Source organism: Azolla caroliniana, unplaced genomic scaffold (genome assembly GCF_043228905.1).
Source record: "Azolla caroliniana isolate FFs.n. ecotype wild unplaced genomic scaffold, voAzoCaro1.0.p SCAF_2, whole genome shotgun sequence".
NCBI classification, from domain to species: Eukaryota; Viridiplantae; Streptophyta; class Polypodiopsida; order Salviniales; family Salviniaceae; genus Azolla; species Azolla caroliniana.
The window spans coordinates 10465299-10483999 of NW_028230437.1; the positions used below are offsets into that span (position 1 = coordinate 10465299).

The 18701-nt window shown below is 40.1% G+C and overlaps 1 protein-coding gene across 1 annotated transcript; it reads right to left on the minus strand.

Annotated features, from left to right (window-relative positions):
• Positions 1–307: 307 nt before the first annotated feature.
• LOC147867348 (protein MID1-COMPLEMENTING ACTIVITY 1-like) lies at positions 308–17787 on the minus strand. Its single transcript, XM_087339598.1, has 7 exons — positions 17332–17787; positions 16132–16607; positions 15742–15899; positions 15340–15411; positions 775–881; positions 598–691; positions 308–521 (listed from the first exon to the last, which is right to left on the minus strand). Exons 1-7 carry the CDS (start codon positions 17725–17727, stop codon positions 472–474), a joined length of 1353 nt encoding a protein of 450 aa, XP_087195724.1. The 5' UTR covers positions 17728–17787; the 3' UTR covers positions 308–471.
• Between the last annotated feature and the right edge of the window lie 914 nt (positions 17788–18701).

Sequence of the window (18701 nt, forward strand, 5' to 3'; positions counted from 1 at the left end):
TTTTCTCTTATATTCATGTATAAGAGGTTATTTAATTTCTTTTTCTTATGAGTTATGGATCATTCAGTTAAAAATAAAGTTGAGTCATGGAATATCGTTACTAAACCTAGGATGGTATTTATATGTCTAGTCCAAACTATGGTAGCTTACATTCTTTCCTCACCTGAATGAGAGAGAGATGTTGAGGTAGAAATATACAAACTGAAGATGTCTTTGACTAAACACATTGATCTAAAATGCTATTTTACATCAACAAAAATATGTTTAAGGTTTAAGAATCAACAAAGACACAATAAATGTGAAAGAAGGGAATGATGACTTCCTACATGTCGGTTTAGAGCCCCCGACCACCAACATATTGCAAAACAAAGATGTCACAAAAAAGATGTGGTGTCTTATAACTTTACCCATAAGACATTCTCGCAACCAACACAATTTTTCAATACAAACATTAGAGTGCCGTTTTGGCTTTTACCCATCTCTTTCCATTTTTTGTAATTTGGGTGGAATCATGTTTACATCTGCACAAAGGTTGGAACACATTTCATCAAGCAAATGTTGTGCATATTGGTTTATGGCATAAATGATTAAGTATACCTTCTCCATCACGATGTAGAATCTCATTCCACTCTTGAACAAGAGCACAATAGAAACAAAAGACATGCATGCAAAGGTCCATAAGGCATCCACCCTAAAAAGCCCCCAGAGAAAGGAAATCTTATGTGAATTTAAGACACGTCAAATATTGTGTAACCAAAGGAACAAGACACTAACCTCGATATTATATTGCTCACGTAACTTTCTTCTATAATAAGAAGTATAGCAAAAACAACTTAGCACCAATGAGTAGGTCATGCAGTCATTACATGTGTCCTCGGAAGCTGTTGATTCAAGAATGAAATGTTAATTGACGATCAAATTAACCACTTAGGATGTATCACAAAATCCACTAACATAAGTTCAAATCTAGGTAGCAAGTACATTGGTCTTATGGGCTAGTGGTAATGACATTAGACTTTGAATCCAATAATCTGTGTTCATTAGACTAACATTATGGTGTGTGAATCTTATTACTAAAACATTTTATTCGTATAATGGTGTATGAGCAATTTCTTGTCATACTAAGATCCAATTGTCTCATGGTCTAGCATATGGATACTTGACACTAAACATAGTATCTCATTAGGGAAAATCTTCATTACCAAATTATTATTAATTGGTCTTATGGCTAGTGGTAAGGATATTGGACTTCAAATTTTATGACTTAGTTCAAATTGTGGTAGGACCTTTTCCTTTGGTCTCTTGAAATTTAGTACAAAAGCAAATTTATTGATGTTATTGCATCCTTTATGGTCTAGTGGTAAGGACATTGAACTCTAATAAGACCTTCAACATTCAAAATTTTCCTTAATGAATGTTATTACTAAAACGTTCCATAGGTATTGGATGTATGAATCTTCTTCGTAAAACATTTGATTATTAATACAGTGTATGACTAACTTTTATTCATAGAAAAGGACATTGGACAGAAATTCTAGTAATGTGAGTTCAAATGATTGATAGGACCTTTTTCTCTAAATGAATGTTATTATTGAAACATTTTATTGCCATTTAGTTGTATGAATCTTATTGGTTAAAAACTTGTATTTGGTCGTATGGTATAGTGGTAAGAACATTGGAATTTTGATTCAGTGACAACAAATCAAAGCTCAATAGCAACTTTGTCTTTTGAAATTCACCTCAATGATTTTAGTTAATACTAAAACAAGTTATTATGGTGCATGAATAACTAATATTAAGGACATTGAACTTTGAATCCAGTAACTTATTTCAAATCTCAATAAGACCTTCATCTCTCAAAATTTTCCCTACATGAGATAATGATTTGTAAGAGCAAAAGTTGAGGGTTCAAATTCCAGTTTCTCTTCTCTAGATTACATTGGTATGAATTGAACAAATAGTGAGAGGAAGTTGGACCATGGTGGGCCCATGCGTAAAAGTTTAAAAAATTGCTAAGTAATTATTTCTTGTCTGAGGAAAAGAGGCACGGTCAAATTTAATTGGATTGAAAGATCCACGTTTGGTTGGAAGAAGACCATTTATCTTTGAGGATTGAAGGTATATGATTAGACCAATTTTGCATAATGAACTTTATTATTGAGACAATTGGTCTTATGGTCTAGTGGTAAGGTGTAAAAGAATACGATTGCGGAAGCTAAGACAAAACCGGCTCATCCGGATAGCAACAGAATAAAGGCACAGGTTTAATGGAAACCTTACACAAGAGAGACAGAGTTAGAGCAAAACAGATAAAGCTCAATTCAATGCTCATAGAAGCGACTGACATTGACTCCCAAAAATATGCCTATGTGCTAGGCTAGATTCGTAGGCCTCTAATGGCCTACCAGTTCATTCTGATCTGGATTACAATACGGTGTCGAGGAAATCCTTATGTGTTCGTCAAATGAAACGGTACCACCGGGGTCCTGGACCGGAAGGATCCGACATTTAGCAACGTAAGCGAGAAAGTATTGAATATAGATAGATAGATGAAGAGAGAGATTGAACCCTTGACTTTAGTTTTACGAGACAAGATACATCACCATTAGGATAACTCCGATCTTTGATTAAAAGTTTCTTTGTTTACTTACATCACTTGCCTCCCTTACACAAGCCCAACTATAGGCTTTTATAGGTCTCTCCATGCAAAAAACATGGGCTAAACCCACAGGCTAAAACCATGGTTTTGTGCCCACGGTTTCTATATATTTGCTTCCTACAAAATACTGAATATGAAAAAGAAAATATACAAATTCTAAAGCACTCAGTAGTGGCTTTAGTGGTAAGTTAATTTGTCTCCTATCTTGGAGTTGCAAGGTTCAAGCCTTGCTTCCACCCCTATGTATGCTCTTAGATGTTATTAGGCTTTAGTCTTATTTTTATATTTACAATTGAGCGCACATCACACGTGCACATGTTTAACTTTACACCTAGATTTTCTTTTACGATTCTCATTTCAATCCTATTTACAACATGCTAGCATATGCATGTGGCCTTCACCCCTTTCACACGTGTACATTACACCTTCTCAATTTCGTTTGTTGCACACAATTTTCATACCATTGCCGAAAATCTTCACGACATCGGCTCTCTGATCCGGCTCTTGCTTCCGGTCACTAATATGGTTCTTCAATCCGGCTCTGGCTTATTCAGCCGATCCGGATCCGGATCCGGTTGAGCTTGTCCGCTCAATACTCCCCCTCAAGCTCAACTTGAGGTCGGATTGTGGTGTCAGTATGTGGTAGCCTATCCTCTCCTCCAGCTCCCCATGGTGTCCTCCCGCCTGGCTCACGCACCTCATCCAGTCCAGTTCGGTTTCCCGCAACTCATTCGGTTCCGCGCATCTCAACCTTCTCGGTCAGCTTGTCTGCTCCCTCGGCCCTCGGCCATCAAATAATTTGGCTCTTCCAAATCAAACATCTCAACCAAATCGGTTGTCTCCAATTCGTTCCAGTTCTTGTCCAAGTTGGTTGTCTCTAACTCGTCCCCAATCTTCAAACCCTTCACGACATTAGACCACGTCCGTGCCTCGGTCTTCCGGCTTTGCCTCCCCCTTTTTCAGTTGGCTCCGGCTTGGGCTTTCCGTTCAGATGGGTCCCCCTACGTCCGGTCTCGGCTTCTTCAGTCAACCTGTGCACTCCGACTTCTTCAGTCGAGCCAAAATCGAAATCAATATTTGGCTTTTCAGTTCGGCCATCTCTGTCATTTCTCCCCCTCAAGTTTGGCATATCGAGGTACTGCACACCTACTGCTCCGGAGAATTGCTACAACTTGTCTAAGCCTAGGGGTTTGGTGAAGATATCGGCAATCTACCGATTTGTAGGAACATGTAGGAGTGCCACTTCACCGGAGAGAACTCACTCACGAACAAGACGGGGTTCATAACCAACTGGATGTTGTTGAGCTTATCGCAATAGATCATCGTTGGATCGGATACCTCCACACGCAGATTCTTGAGTAGCCTTTTTAGCCATATGGCTTCGCACGTTGCAATAGTCGCTCCTCGGTACTTGGCCTCGGTGTTGGACAATGGTGCTTCCAAGTGAAAACGCATATCTGGATGTAGACCTGCGGTCGCCGGCATTTTCGGCCCGAATTCAATGCATGCATTGAAGGTGCTCCATGGTTGGATCTACTGTGAGTTGACTAATCAATCCGACCGGATAGCTGAGATCCGGTCGGGTGATGGTCAGATATATGAGGCTTTCAACTATCTATCATAACCTTGATGGGTCGCATGCCGGTCCAAAGTCGGGGAGAAGCTTCACATTCCAGTCCAAAGGAGTCAAGACAGATTTTCATTCCGTCATACCGAATTTGAAGAGCATCCCGAATGTCGTTGGCTGATCAATATGCCTTCAGGGTTACGGACCACTTCGATCCCGAGGAAGTAATGAAGATCCCGCGGCATCATTTCGAATGATGCCGCGAGCTGGGATTTGACGCCGCTAATTTTGTCCAGGTTGGCGTCGGCGATGACAATAGAGCAATATGTTCACCGACTCGTTCCGACCTTGCCGGATGAAGAGTGACAGTCCAATTTCGATGGAGCAAACCCCATCCGACGCAGTCTCTGCGTGATCTTAGCCTTTCAGGCGCGCGGGTCTTGCTTGAGTCCGTAAAGGGACTTCTTCAGTCGGCAAACGGCCGACATGTTCATTCCGGACTGAAATCCGGGGGGTGAACCATATACACCTGCTCCTGAAGATCAACTTGTAGGAACACGTTCTTTACATCCATTTAATGTAGATGCCACCCTTTCATTGCCACCACAGCAAGCAAGACACCGACGATCATCATCTTTGCGACCGGCTCGAATGTCTCATCATAGTTGATGTCGTGCTGTTGCGCGTAGCCCTTTGCCACTAATTGGGCCTTGTACCAGTTGACAAAGCCATCGGTGTTGTATTTGACTTTGTATACCCACCGGCAACTGATCACTCCTTTCGGTACGTCCACCAAGCCCCACATCTCATTCTCCGAGAGCGCGTGCATCTCTTCCTCCATGGCCTTCTACTAATTCGGATCCTTAGCCACCTGCGCCATGCCATGTACACATAATGATGCGCCATATACTCATTGTACCCGTACCTCTTTACGGGGGTTTTCTGGCGGGTAGATCGGCGCAATTCCTTATTCGCCGATTTCATGGCCTTTTCGGCCAATTTCGACCCCTTCTTCGGAGATTCATTTTCGGTTCTGTCGTAGTCACATTCGTTCTGATCCGACTTGGTTCGACTGTGTCGTACTCCAGCATCTTCTTCTTCCCCTTTTCTTTGCGCGTCAACCGTCTCCTCGGTTCCTTGTGCAGGGAGAGCACGGCCGAGTCTTCACTACTCACAGGCTCGTCATCCGGTTGACCATTCTAACTTAACTAGCCTGAATTTGATCGACTCATCCGGAGAGAAGTCGGATTATCCGGCTATTCGGATTCCGCGACGTTTCTCTCTGTTTTGGATTCCACCAGATAATCAACAGCAATCGACTCGGACTTGGGTGGAGAAAGTGTTAGGAAACATGTCCCTCCTGATGGGAAGAGAAGGACTGAGCACGGATTGCTTGACCGGTAAGCAGAACCAAACATCCTTCCGAACAAGGCCCCCGATGAGGAAGAAAATGGTGTTGGAACTCGTGCATATGGATGTATGCTATGTGGACACGAAGTCGCATGGTGGTTCGTAGTATTTCGTGAGCTTCATTGATGATTGTAGCCAGAAGTTGTGGGCTTCCGTGCTGAAGACGAAGGATCAAATGTTATCCATCTTCAAAGAGTTCCAAGCAAGGGCCGAGAGAGAAACCAGCCGAAAACTAAAGGCAATCCGAGTGGATAATGGCGAAGAGTATCATGGACCGTTTGAGGAATACTGCCGAAATCAAAGAATCCAGCTCGAATATACAATGTCGAAGACTCCAAAGCTTAATGGGTTGGCCGAGAGAATGAACCGGACCGTAATGGAAAGGGTCCGAAGTTACCGAAGACGTTCTGGGCTAAGGCACTGATGACGGCAGCGTACGTGATAAAAACCCTCAGTACCCTTGGACGCCGGAAAGCTTTGAAGAAACTAAGGAAGATCCCCACAACCGAAAGTGATTTAGTGCCATGCAAGAGGAGATGGATTCCTTGCATGAGAACCACACATATGAATTGACCGAACTACCGAGAGGAAAGAAGGCACTTTGGAATAAATGGGTATACAAGTTGAAACCGGGAGATGGTGGAAATCCACCCAAGTACAAAGCACGAATCGTCATGAAACCGATGTGCTCGATGGTATGCGGGGTGTGGTCTCCGGTTTCGCTCACCCCCGGTTGTTCCGGTTTTTCTAGATAAGCAAACCACTCCTTGTGGCTTGTCATGTGATTTGAGGCTCCGGAATCAACGTACCATACCTCATTTGATTTCAGGGTGCTTGCCTTCATCGAATTAGCCTTGTGTTTCATCACAAAGGTTGGGCCCAATCCATCTCCGGAACCGGATCCTTCCGGTCCTTCCACATAGTGTGAGCTTTGCTGGCAAGGCCGAATCCGAATTTGTCTAAATCAGCACTCTTTTTCCAGCACTCGCTCTCTCTGTGGCCCTTCCGGCCACAATACCAACATTCCGTTGCGGTCTTCTCTTGCTGGTTTCTGGCGCCACTTTGACTCCCCCTGTTTCCGGAGGGTCCGGAACTGTTGTTGGCACCATCCTTGTGCCTTCGGTTCAACTCTTGTCAACCGCTTCCACCGCGTGCCGATCCGCCGCCATGTACAACCATCTTTTTGTTGGTGTGCATGGTCGTTGAAGCACCTGCGTGGTTCTCCTTACTAGGAGCATCGAATGTAAGTCGAAAAATGAGGGCGTATTCTCCCTTGTACATACCGCCGTCCAGAATGCTCCAAACTTAGACGCCAGGCCACCGAGACAAACCTACACCATCTCATCTTCCTCGACAGTTACGTTGATAGAGGCAAGTGAGTCACAGATGTCTTTGATCCAACCAACTTCTGGGTCGTGGTGCTTGCGGCGAAAAGCTTTTTCATGTTTCTCCAAGCTTCCTTCGGCGTCTTGGCGTCCCGGATATGGCTCAACAGTTGATCTCTGACACTGGAGGCAAAGCAGTACATAACTCTGCTTGCCGGTTGAGTTTGTCCACTCAACATAAGGACTTCGGACTTTGAATCCAATAACTTGAGTCCAAATATTGGTGAGACCTTGTTTCTCAAAACTCACCTAGATGAGTGTCAATATTGAACCATGGTATTATGGTGTATGGATAAGTAATGGTAAGGACATTAGACTCAAAAACCAATAACCTACTCAATTTCAAATCTCGGTAGGACCTTCATTTGGCAAATTAACTTTATTATGAAGACAATTGGTCTTATGGTCTGATAATAAGGACATTGGTCTTTGAATCCAGTAATGTGAGTTTAAACCTTGGTAGAACCCTTGATCTTTCAAGTATTGTCTAAAAAATATTAACACAACTTCAATGCATATGTTCTAGTGGTAGAGACATTAGACTTTGAATCTAATAACCCAAGTTCAAATCTAGTAGAACCCTTGTATTTTGAAACTCTCATTGATAAGTACTAATGCTTAAACATGGTATTATGGTGACATTTGGACCTTTCGTCTCTCAATACTTTGCACATTAGTTTCTTTTCCTTATTTTTTGCCTCCACCATGTACAAACTACTAGAGCCATATGCTTCTAGCGATCCTCGTACAGTTCCAAAGGGGGGGTTGAGATTGCATGACATGTAAACCTATCCTCATTAACCGATTTTATAGGGAAATAATTCCTTTATTGTGGCAATAAGTAAAATTGCTAAACAACTAATTGGTACAACGATAACCATATCTAGAATAGTTGTTGAAAGATATATTAGGACTACATGGGAGTATTCAATATACATGGAATTTTTGTTCAACAACGATGAAAGAATGAGATATGTATCTATATATTTTTAAAGAAAATCCCAAGGGTTTATTGATGCGACACAAAGACGACAAATTTCTGGAAGAAGAGAGAGATTTACGCACCTTCTGAACAATCAAGTAACAAAATGTCTTATCTTAGGTCAATATGGATATGTCGAAACACAGGAAGTTATAAGAAATGTGGAATTGCTCCAAGGAGGGGAGAAATAAATACAACAAAGAGCTTAATGAAAATGGTCTAATGGTATGGACATTAGGTTGTAAATTCAATCACTTGAGCTCAAATCTTGGTAAGACCTTTGTTGTTTGTCTACATGAGTGTTAATTTTTAATACTAAAACATGGTATTATGGTGTATGGATAAGTATATAATTGTTAGGAGATAGGATTTTGAAACTAGTAATTGGAGCTAAAACCTTGGAGGGACCCTTTTCTTTCAAAATTTGCCTAATGTATTGATGACTAATGGTAAGGACATTGGACTTTGAATAGAGGTGACGTGATGTGGAATCCCAATAGGACCTTCATTTTTTAATGTTTTGCATTGAAACAATTGGTCTAGTGGTAAGGGCATTGGACTTTAAATCTAGTAACCCGAGCTTAAGCTTCAATGGGACCCTTATCTTTCAAAACTCACTTTTTTTTTTCTTTTTACTTTTTTCCTTGAAAATTTTCTTCAATAGTATTACAAAACTTCAGAAGACTACAAGTTGAAGTTATCTGTCCAGAGCCTTACAATGTAAAATAAAAGACATTGTATGTACACCAAAACTAGTACATACAAAAACAACTTATAAAGGGGTGTTGAACCTTGATACGGTACATTACCATGATGTAGTGATGTTCAAGAAAGGGTCCATGGAAGTTGATAGTTCCATTGAGGCCCTTGATTTGGCACTACAAAGAGGGCCAACTTCCTCCATAAGTGAAGAAGATTCGTCCTTCTCTTATGAACATTTTCTGGAGAACCATATATATTATCATACTGCCCATGGACTACTATCAGCAATGTTTCCCATATCTCAAGCAGTACATCTAAAGTACCAAGATTTGTTGCATCATAAAGTCGACTACATCTACATTTCCATAATACACATAATGTTACCGCAGTCACAATTTTCCAAACCTGGACAGATCACACCTGCTTTCGAAGTTGTTGAAATGGAATAACTGATATCAAGCTTCTATTGTGTACCGTCATGGCCTCTTGAATATCGTCTGCCTCATACAACATCAAGCTGGAATGTAAAACTCCCCACACCGTTTCTTCCCATGAGAACAAGCAACCAACATTGATTTTAGGAATAAAGGAAGAACTTTATTCCATACTTGCTGAGCCAAGGGACAAGACTAGAGGGCATGCTTACTAGTCTCGTGAGTGCATAGCAAAAGCCACATTGCCTAAGATTAGGTGTTACCTAGATAGAATCTAGTTAGAAGTGTTGACTATAACTACTTAAATAGGACCTTGTACTTAAGTGGGATATTCTAGATCCTCCACTCCCAAGTACATTTAATATAGGACTTACACCTTTGTACCTATATTCTCCTCACACATGTGCACCCTTGCACATGAGATCTATATATACCTCATTGTACGTATTTTTGTATTTGATGATGCTTTCTAATGTAGCTAATCATCCCCCATCTTGTCTCATTGTTCATAAGTGTTAAATTCCTCTCTCTCTTCCTCTCACACACATACACATACATATCACTTAATCTTCTGCTTAACTTAATCATATAATTAGGTACTAATTAACTCTTGCTTAATTACCTAATTCTTAACATGGTATCAAAGCGTGTGGTTTAGAAAATCCACTAAGCCCACCCGACTCCGTGATTGTGTGTTCGAGACGCCGATGACATAATCCGGCTATCGGCTACCGTAGTGTCACTACGTAGCATGTGTGTGTGATCAAAGGAAGAAAAGCAAAAGAAGAGAAGATACTAATCAACATGAACACATAATTGGGTAGCTCGCTCCCTAGTGAAAAGCTAGACCGGAGCAATTATTCATCTTGGGAGTACAAGATGAACCAATACCTTGTCGGTCAAGGGTATTGGAGCTACATCAACGGCGCACAAGAAAATCGACCTGACCCAAAGAACGCCAACTACTCAACATGGGAGCAAGCGGCGAGTCGAGTCATGTATTGCTTGGCAATGTATGTCCACGACCACATGCTTAGCCACATTCGAGACGCCAAGATGCCTAAAGAAGTGTGGGCGAGCTTAAAGAAAATGTTCACCGCGAACCCAACCACCCATAAAGCTTCAACTCCGACAAGAGTTGAACAACATTCGGCAAGAAGATATGTCTGTGTCGGACTACACTGCCAAGATCAAGAGCATTTGCGACTCACTTGGCTCCATCAACATAAACGTCGACGAAGACGACATGGTTCAAGTATGCTTGGGCAACCTCACACAACAATTCGACTCGTTAAATGCAGGAATCTTAACAAGGGAAAACCCTCCTTCATTCTTCGACCTTCAATCAATGCTATTGGTTGAAGAGAACCATGTCCGAACCAAAAGCAAGACGTCAAAAGGACAAATTTTTTTCTCGAATTCGGATGGTTGCTGAGGATGAGGTCGAGCAGGTAGAAGAGGTCAATTTGACCCATCACACGAAGGGAATTCAAACCTTTGACAACAAGACGAAAGCCATTGAGGAACCTTCGTAAGAAGGGGGAGCTTCCATGCCGAACAAGGCCGGAAAACGTGACCCAATGCTTGTAATTATTGTGGCAAAATCAGCCACCGCGAAGAGGAGTGTCGGAAAAAGAGAAGTGAGTTAGCTTTGACTAGTTGACAACTCACAAACTACGCCAACAACTCTGAATACGATGACTACGGTGGTCAATTCGTAATGAGACATAGAGCGAACTCTATGACGACCTCCAACTCCACAAGCACCCCCAACTCGGAAGACGTGTGGTTCGTCGACTCTGACACCTCACATCATATGACATCACACCAAGAATGGTTTCACAACTTAAAAACGTCGGATTGACCCGGCTTCATAGAGACGGGAGACGACACCACACATCCCATTCGACACATCAGCAATGTCCCATTTAGGAAAGAAGGCGAGCAAACTTGCATCAAGGATGTATTGCACATGCCCACAATCACAAAGAATTTGGTCTCAGTCGGCCAAATCATGGAGCAAGGCATGCAAGTCCGCTTCAACAACAAAGGTTGTTTCATCGAGGAAGATGGTCGACTCATAGCCAAGGGACGGAGAGACGGTTTCATGTTCATTCTCGATTCGAACGAGGTGAAGTCAGCCATGTCTGCCAAGGTCTCAAAACCGAGACAAGCATCGAGTTGTGGCACAAGAGAATCGGCCACATAAACCTCCAACGGCTTTGAGCTATGCAAACAATGGGAGTCGTCATCGGACTTCCGACATTCGAGTCAAAACGAGTCGACCGAGTATGCGAAGTGTGTCAACTCGACAAACAACATCAACTCCCATTCCCGAAGGAGGGCTCCACAAGCAAAGGCCTCCTCGACGTCATACATTCAGATGTATGGGGACTGGCTCAAATGCCAACAATCGGCGGATGCCGATACTATGTCACCTTCATCGACGACTACTCCCATTACACATGGATCTTTCCGATGAAGAAGAAGAGCGAAGTGCTCTCCCACTTCCAAAAGCTCAAGGGCCAAGTCAAAAATGAAACCAATTGGCACATTGGATACCTACTATCGGATGGAGGCAAGGAGTACTTCTCCGACGAGTTCACCTCCTACGTCCAAAGTGAAGGCATTCGGAGAGAATTGTCATGCCGACACACACCCCAACAAAATGGAGTCGCCGAAAGGAAGACTCTGTACATACTCAAGGTAGCAAGCACTATGATGCATGAGAAGCACATGCCGAACTTCTATTGGGCCGAAGCGGCATCCACGACCGTCTATCTCATGAATCGATGCACCACTAATGGAGTGCATGAGCTAACTCCATATGAGCTCCTTGTCAGAAGGAAGCCAATCTTGCCGCACCTCAAGGTGTTCAGAAGCATTGTGAATGTACGCATCCCACATGAAAACCTATAGAAGCCTGACGCGAAGTCGGAGGAACATGTATCCTCGTAGGCATACATAGCGGTTCGGGTGAGTCGAGACGTAGTCTTCGACGAATGGGCATCATGGTATAAGCCTGAGTCGACTCCACCCGACCCGACCGACGAAGAGTTGAACATCAACTCAGAGGATGATATTCGGCCAAGCCCTTCACCAAAGGACCGTCCAAGCTCAATAGAGCTAAGTGGACCACATGAGCCTTCAAGCCTTCCAAGTACATCGCGGCCAAGTACGACCTTGGACAAAGGCAAAGGTAAGATGCCCGAATATGAAGTCGACCACCCTGACAACAGTGATTCAGATGTGTCGACTCCCTCACTAGACAATGAGTTTGGTGTACCCATCATGCGAACACCCGGAGTAAAGAAGGCGCTCACATCAGCGAGCGAAAAAGTTTGACGCTCTTCTCGAGAGAAGAATCTCGTCGCTCGGCTTGACTACAACGAGTACATTGCCCATCATTATGCCTTCGCAATGAAGGTAGCGGCAGAACAAGAGCCCGAGAGCTCTAAAGAAGTGGCTCGTGACCCACGATGGGTGAAAGCAGTTCACCCAAGCCTTCATCACAGGCTTGATGGGGAGGAACCGAAATTGCTGCCACGAAAATGCCCACGCCGAAAGTCGCATAGAAGCCAACATCGAAAGCCGGACAACGCCGAAAGAAAAACCAGATGTCGGATGCCTCACACTTGAGCTTGAGGGGGCGTGTTGAGATATCAAGCTCAACTAGAGTTAGTTAGTTAATCAACCATCTAACTTCATAGTTACCTAAATAGAATCTATTTAGAAATGTTGACTATAACTCCTTAAATAGGACCTTGTACTTAAGTGGGATATTCTAGATCCTCCACTCCCAAGTACATTTAATATAGGACTTACACCTTTGTACCTATATTCTCCTCACACATGTGCACCCTTGCACATGAGATTTATATATACCTCATTGTACGTATTTTTGTATTTGATGATGCTTTCTAAAATAGTTAATCATCCCCCATCGTGTCTCGTTGTTCATAAGTGTTAAATTCCTCTCTCTCTTCCTCTCACACACATACACATACATATCACTTAATCTTCTACTTAACTTAATCACATAATTAGGTACTAATTAACTCTTGCTTAATTACCTAATTCTTAACACCTTTCAATGACTGGCCACATTGTTGATGCATTAACTTGGGTTCAAAAACAAGGTAGGATCCTTGCCTTTTGAAATCTTCAAAATTTGTATGAATAAATGTTAATAGGAAAATTTTGAAGTACGTTTGAATGAATGTTAACACTAAAGCATGGTATTATGGTGTATGGATAACTAAAAATGAGCACATTGGATTCTGAACCCAAAAGCCTAATTTCGAATGTTTGTGGGATGTTCATTTCAAAAATATTTGCATAATGAATATTATAGTCAACATGAATGATCTTATGATCTAGAGGACCTTGAGTTATAATCTATGTGGGACCCTTGCCACGTATAATTCTAAAACATGGTATTATCACATATGGATAATTAAGGGTAAGGACATTGACTTAGAATCCAATAACTTGATTTCAAATCTTGTTAATACCTTGTTTAGTAACCTAAATTCAAATCTCTATAGGCCCTTGTCTTTCAATATATATCTAAGCGAATGTTATCACTAAAATACCTAATTGGTATTATGGTGTATGCAAATAAGTTTAATTCTAGGTAGGACTTTATCTCTTCAAATTTCACATGATAAATTTATTTTGAATCCATTACGTTGATCAAATCTTGATAGGACCTTCATATCTCAAACATCTCCAAAATGAATGTTAATACTAAAATATCTAATTGGTATTATAGTGTTTCTATAGCTCATGGTATGGAAATTAAACTCTGAATCCTACATTTGGTCTAATGAATGTATCTTTAAACATCTTATGGTGTAACTTTTGTTTGATTTATACAAGATCGGATTGCCTCATGAACTAATGGTAAAGGCATTAAGACTTTGAATCTCAATAGGACTTTCATCTCTCAAATTTTCTAGAAATGAATGTTATTAAAACATGTACTTGGTATGATGGCATATAAATCTCATTATATCCACCAGCGGCAATGTCCATTCAACTCCTCTTAATGACAAATCTCAAGTTGTGTTGGAATTGGTCTGCCCAATAACTCTTTGGATTCTATGGAAACAACGGTGTAGACAGGTCTTCTCCAACCAAACCGCGCATCCAACAAGGTTACTGCAAGAGATATGGAGTGAAATTGTAGCCACTCTAAAGAGCCAATATGATGGCCTCAAGGGCGGCTCCGATGGAGTTGAAAGACAACGAATAGCCTTCATCCAACAATGGTTGTCCTCTCCCTTTCTTGAGTCAGTGGGCATCCACATAAGATAGAACTATCACATCCCTATAGGGATTTGTACATAATCGTCTCATTTGTATAATTTTATAACTAATTGAAGGAGTTTTTTTTTAGAAAATAATAATAAATAAAATAAATCTCATTCTGAAAACATCTAATTGGTATTATGGTGTATGAGTAGTTTTTTGTAAAGATATGATTGGGCTTTTGGTCTAGTGGCAAGGGCATCAAACACTACCTAAGTTAAATCACGATAGGACCTCCATGTCTCAATAAATTAAAGACGATATAAGTTTTCATTGGTCTTGGTCAAGTGGTACGGACATTGAACTTTGAATCCACTTACCCGAATTCAAATCTTAGTAGAACCTTCATCTCTTGAAAATTTCCACAAGGATAACTATTAATTACAACATTCAACATTGATATAGTAACTCATGTTCAAATCTCAGAACTTTTGCATCTCAAAATTTGTTGGACACTCGTTAAGGACATTGGTCTTTCAATCTAATAACTTGACCTAAATTCTTGGTAGGACCCTTCAAAATTTTACCTAATGAATGCTATTATCAAATATTTGATTGTGATGTCTTAAAACATCTTGTTGGTATCACGGTTCTCGTAGTAAAGACATTAGAATCTCTACATGGCAAAAGTTTGCCTTACGCAACCTTCAAACCTAATCTAATGTTATTATTAAAAGATTTCATTCAAGATCCAATTGGTGTTATTGTCTAGTCATTATGATGTTGAAATTTGAATCCAAAAACCCGAGTTTAAATCTTTATTTCTCAATAAAAAGAAAATTATCATTATATTTGAAATACTAGATAGCTTTTGGCGAGAATTAAAATAACCTTATAGAAAAGAGAATAAGATGGAATGGGTTTGTTAAGATGTGTATCACACTTACAAATTGTCCCATCTGAAGCAAATGCCACTATGTCTGAGAATGTCCCACATGGGTACATACAGGTCGAGATACCTAAAAAAATCAAAACATCATACGGTTTAAGTTTTATTTTTTCATCTTTTGTTCCTAATCTTCAATCTCTCGCTCTCTCTCTTTTTATTGTTTTTAATTGTAATTAGCTTACCCTAGTTGTAAGTCGTTTACACTAGTAACACTACCTCTTGGGTTTGAAACCCAATTATCTCACCCCTCTATTACTTTATGGATATCGTTGATTTCACTAAATGCCATTGTGTGCATCTTTAATCTCTCTCTCTCTCTCTCTCTCTCTCTCTCTCTCTCTCTCTCTCTATATATATATATATATATATTAATATTAAATGTGTACTTTTCATTACTCACATAGATAAGGATCCATGCAACAATCCAGTATAGCATTATGCCATGTATTGCGACTACTACCGCTCATGGCTTGTTCCTTTTCATTATTAGATTTCATTGTCATCATCATCCTTAACATGTCTCCTTTTGAAGGGGACAACCCTTCTTCAAATTCTTGCCTGCTGTTTTTGTAGAAAAAATACCCAAAAAGCTTATGAAAACAATGTGAAGACATACCAAAAATTTTAATTCATGGCAAAGCGTTAGTAAGAAATTGAACTCAACGCGATATATATTTCCCTCATATGTTAACATTGTGTCTAGAACATTATGACCACACCTAGCTAGGATTGTAATGCTTTAGTACAAAAATGTTTAAGACATTGCAAAAAATCTTTATCGCATGCGTACCTAGAAGGAGAGGAAGTTGATAATTTTTCCTCATAAACATGGTCAAATGACATTGTTTGGTCATTGTAATGTCCCGATATACCAAGATGGTCAAAAATGCAAAAACTCTCAATTAGATCGAAGTTATCTCCATTTTTTGTATCTAAAGTTTCATTTAGATACTTGTTAGGTGTTGCTGATAATTCAAGGCCATTGTTTGGGGGAAAAACACTTTCAATTGTGTTTAAGAGATGGTAAATAACACCAACATGGTCCATTCCCAATCCCTCTTGTAACTCTAATCTCAACTTATCATTCTCTTCTTTGATTACTTCATTTAGACTCAAGCCCGGATAGCTTTGGGCCAATGACATTTCCAAGATATGGGCCTCTTTCGATGTAACCTCTGTTTTTAGAATTGTTTCATGAATTTTCAACTCTTCTTCATCCAATGTATACAATCTTGTATCAGTTCCAATTGCTTCCATAAGGCGATCCTATTATAAAAAACAGAGGAAATCATTGATAAGCTATTCTATGAAAAAATTAAAATATTTTCTAAACAAACTCAACATTGCCACATGTGCATTCTCCAACAAATGGATACAAATATGCCTTTTGTTTATCTACTGGCACATTGGGTGTGCTTATTTCCATATTTGGACATGTCATTCAGTCACATGTTTTAGACATTTTTCCATGTGGCCATTTTCCATCATGTTTTCAACAACATCCAAGATTATGCATTTTTGGAGGGGAGGGTTGGCCCATCTTGTTTTATAGGACAACCTTGAATATTCAACAACCCTTCTTCAAGTTCAACAAGAAACTTAAGCTCCCAAAGAGAAGTTTTTCCAAGCTAGAACTAGCCTATATTCTCATTTGTCTCCCTCCCTACAATCTTCACCATTATGAGAATATTAAAGTACATTACTAAGACAAATCCACTTTATTATATGTTTCCCTCACCATAGAATGTCATGATGTTATGGCTAAGCAAACTAGAGTTAGTTTCGGCTCTATTATTAAAATTTCTACAACTCTACAGCTTCACATGAATCTAATGTTACTTAAAATTTCTTTTGAATTTGGTATCCCAATGGGAAAATGTATAGAATCCTTGTGATATTAAAACTTATCGTGTCTTGAGTACCATGGTTGAAACATATACACATGAAATAAGCAATGGTATCAAAGATTAAATTACAAAGTAACACTCACTCTAGAATTATCCACAAGAGTGATGAGAGGAATCAAACCAAGCAATCTATCAATTTCAGCTTGGCATTCTTTGAATTGAGAGACAATGTTCCAACCTAAGGCGAGCAAGTACAAGTAACTTCTATCCTTACAACTATTAACAAGAAGGAAAGCCTTCTTTAGTGCTTCTTCAAGATGTTCTATAGGTTCTCGTGTCTCGGGCCACTCGAGAAGCTCAGAGAGTTTGAGTTGTTGTAGAAGGTTTCCTATAAGGCTAAGGTGTTGCGCAAACTGTTTGCAATTCTTCTTATGCATCCTTGCATTGTTGGCCGAGTTTACAATGAGAGCTATTAGCTTGATTGAATCAAGGCCAGTTAGTTGTGTCGCGGCAGCTACTTCTCCTATAAAGTGACTCATATCTATCTATCTATCTATCTATCTATCCCTTAGATCTATGCAATCTATGTATAGACATGATTTATTTTCATTTCTATGAATAGAAAACAAGAGGGGAGGGGAGGGATAGAGAGGATGAGCTAATAAGATGTCCTCGTGTGTGTGTGTGTGTGTGTGTGTGAGAGGGAGAGAGTGTGAGAGAGATATTAACATCTTCCAAGACTGCCCATGACACAATTGATAACAATGATGGGATGTGTACCTAATAATCGAAAATAAAAATAAAAATAACATAAATAAAAGAGTTTTAGCATGGTACAAAAAGAGTTTAGAGAGAGAGAGAGAGAGCAAATAGCTTTTAATCCAAGTGTCATGATAAATAGTGAGAGAGGTCTAGGTTTGATTTACCTTTGGATCTAAGTCTCATGACAAGATAAAGAGATCTTTTTAACTACCTTGGAATCCAAGTATCATGACTAGATAGATACTTTTTATTTTGTTATTTGCCATATTTGTGACCATTTTAGTCACATAGAAGTTTCTTGTTTCTTTGATTTGCATTTTTCCATTGCCATTGTAAGGAAGGAAGAAAAGAATTGAATATTTGTGTGCCCACATGTATGCAAACACCAAATCATAAACGATGTGTGTGTCCACAATTAGGTTAATGTCGTGATATTTACACGTGCTTGTGTGCATATATATATATATAGAGAGAGAGAGAGAGAGAGATAAAAGGATGAATTGAACTTTAATGATCTATTTTTACATAAATTTACTTTTCTTATTTAATCTACCCTTCAAGGATCATGGTAAATGCACAAACAAATATTAGTGATGTGCGCATTCACAATTTTTTATGCTGACAAAGTGAGTTTCCTCAAAGCATGAATATGTTGGCTCTAAATTTTTTGAGATCATAAGATCCAAGGACAATTCTTTTTTTAACGCTTACATCATACGATAAGTGATATTTCCCTAGGTTAGAAAGTGCT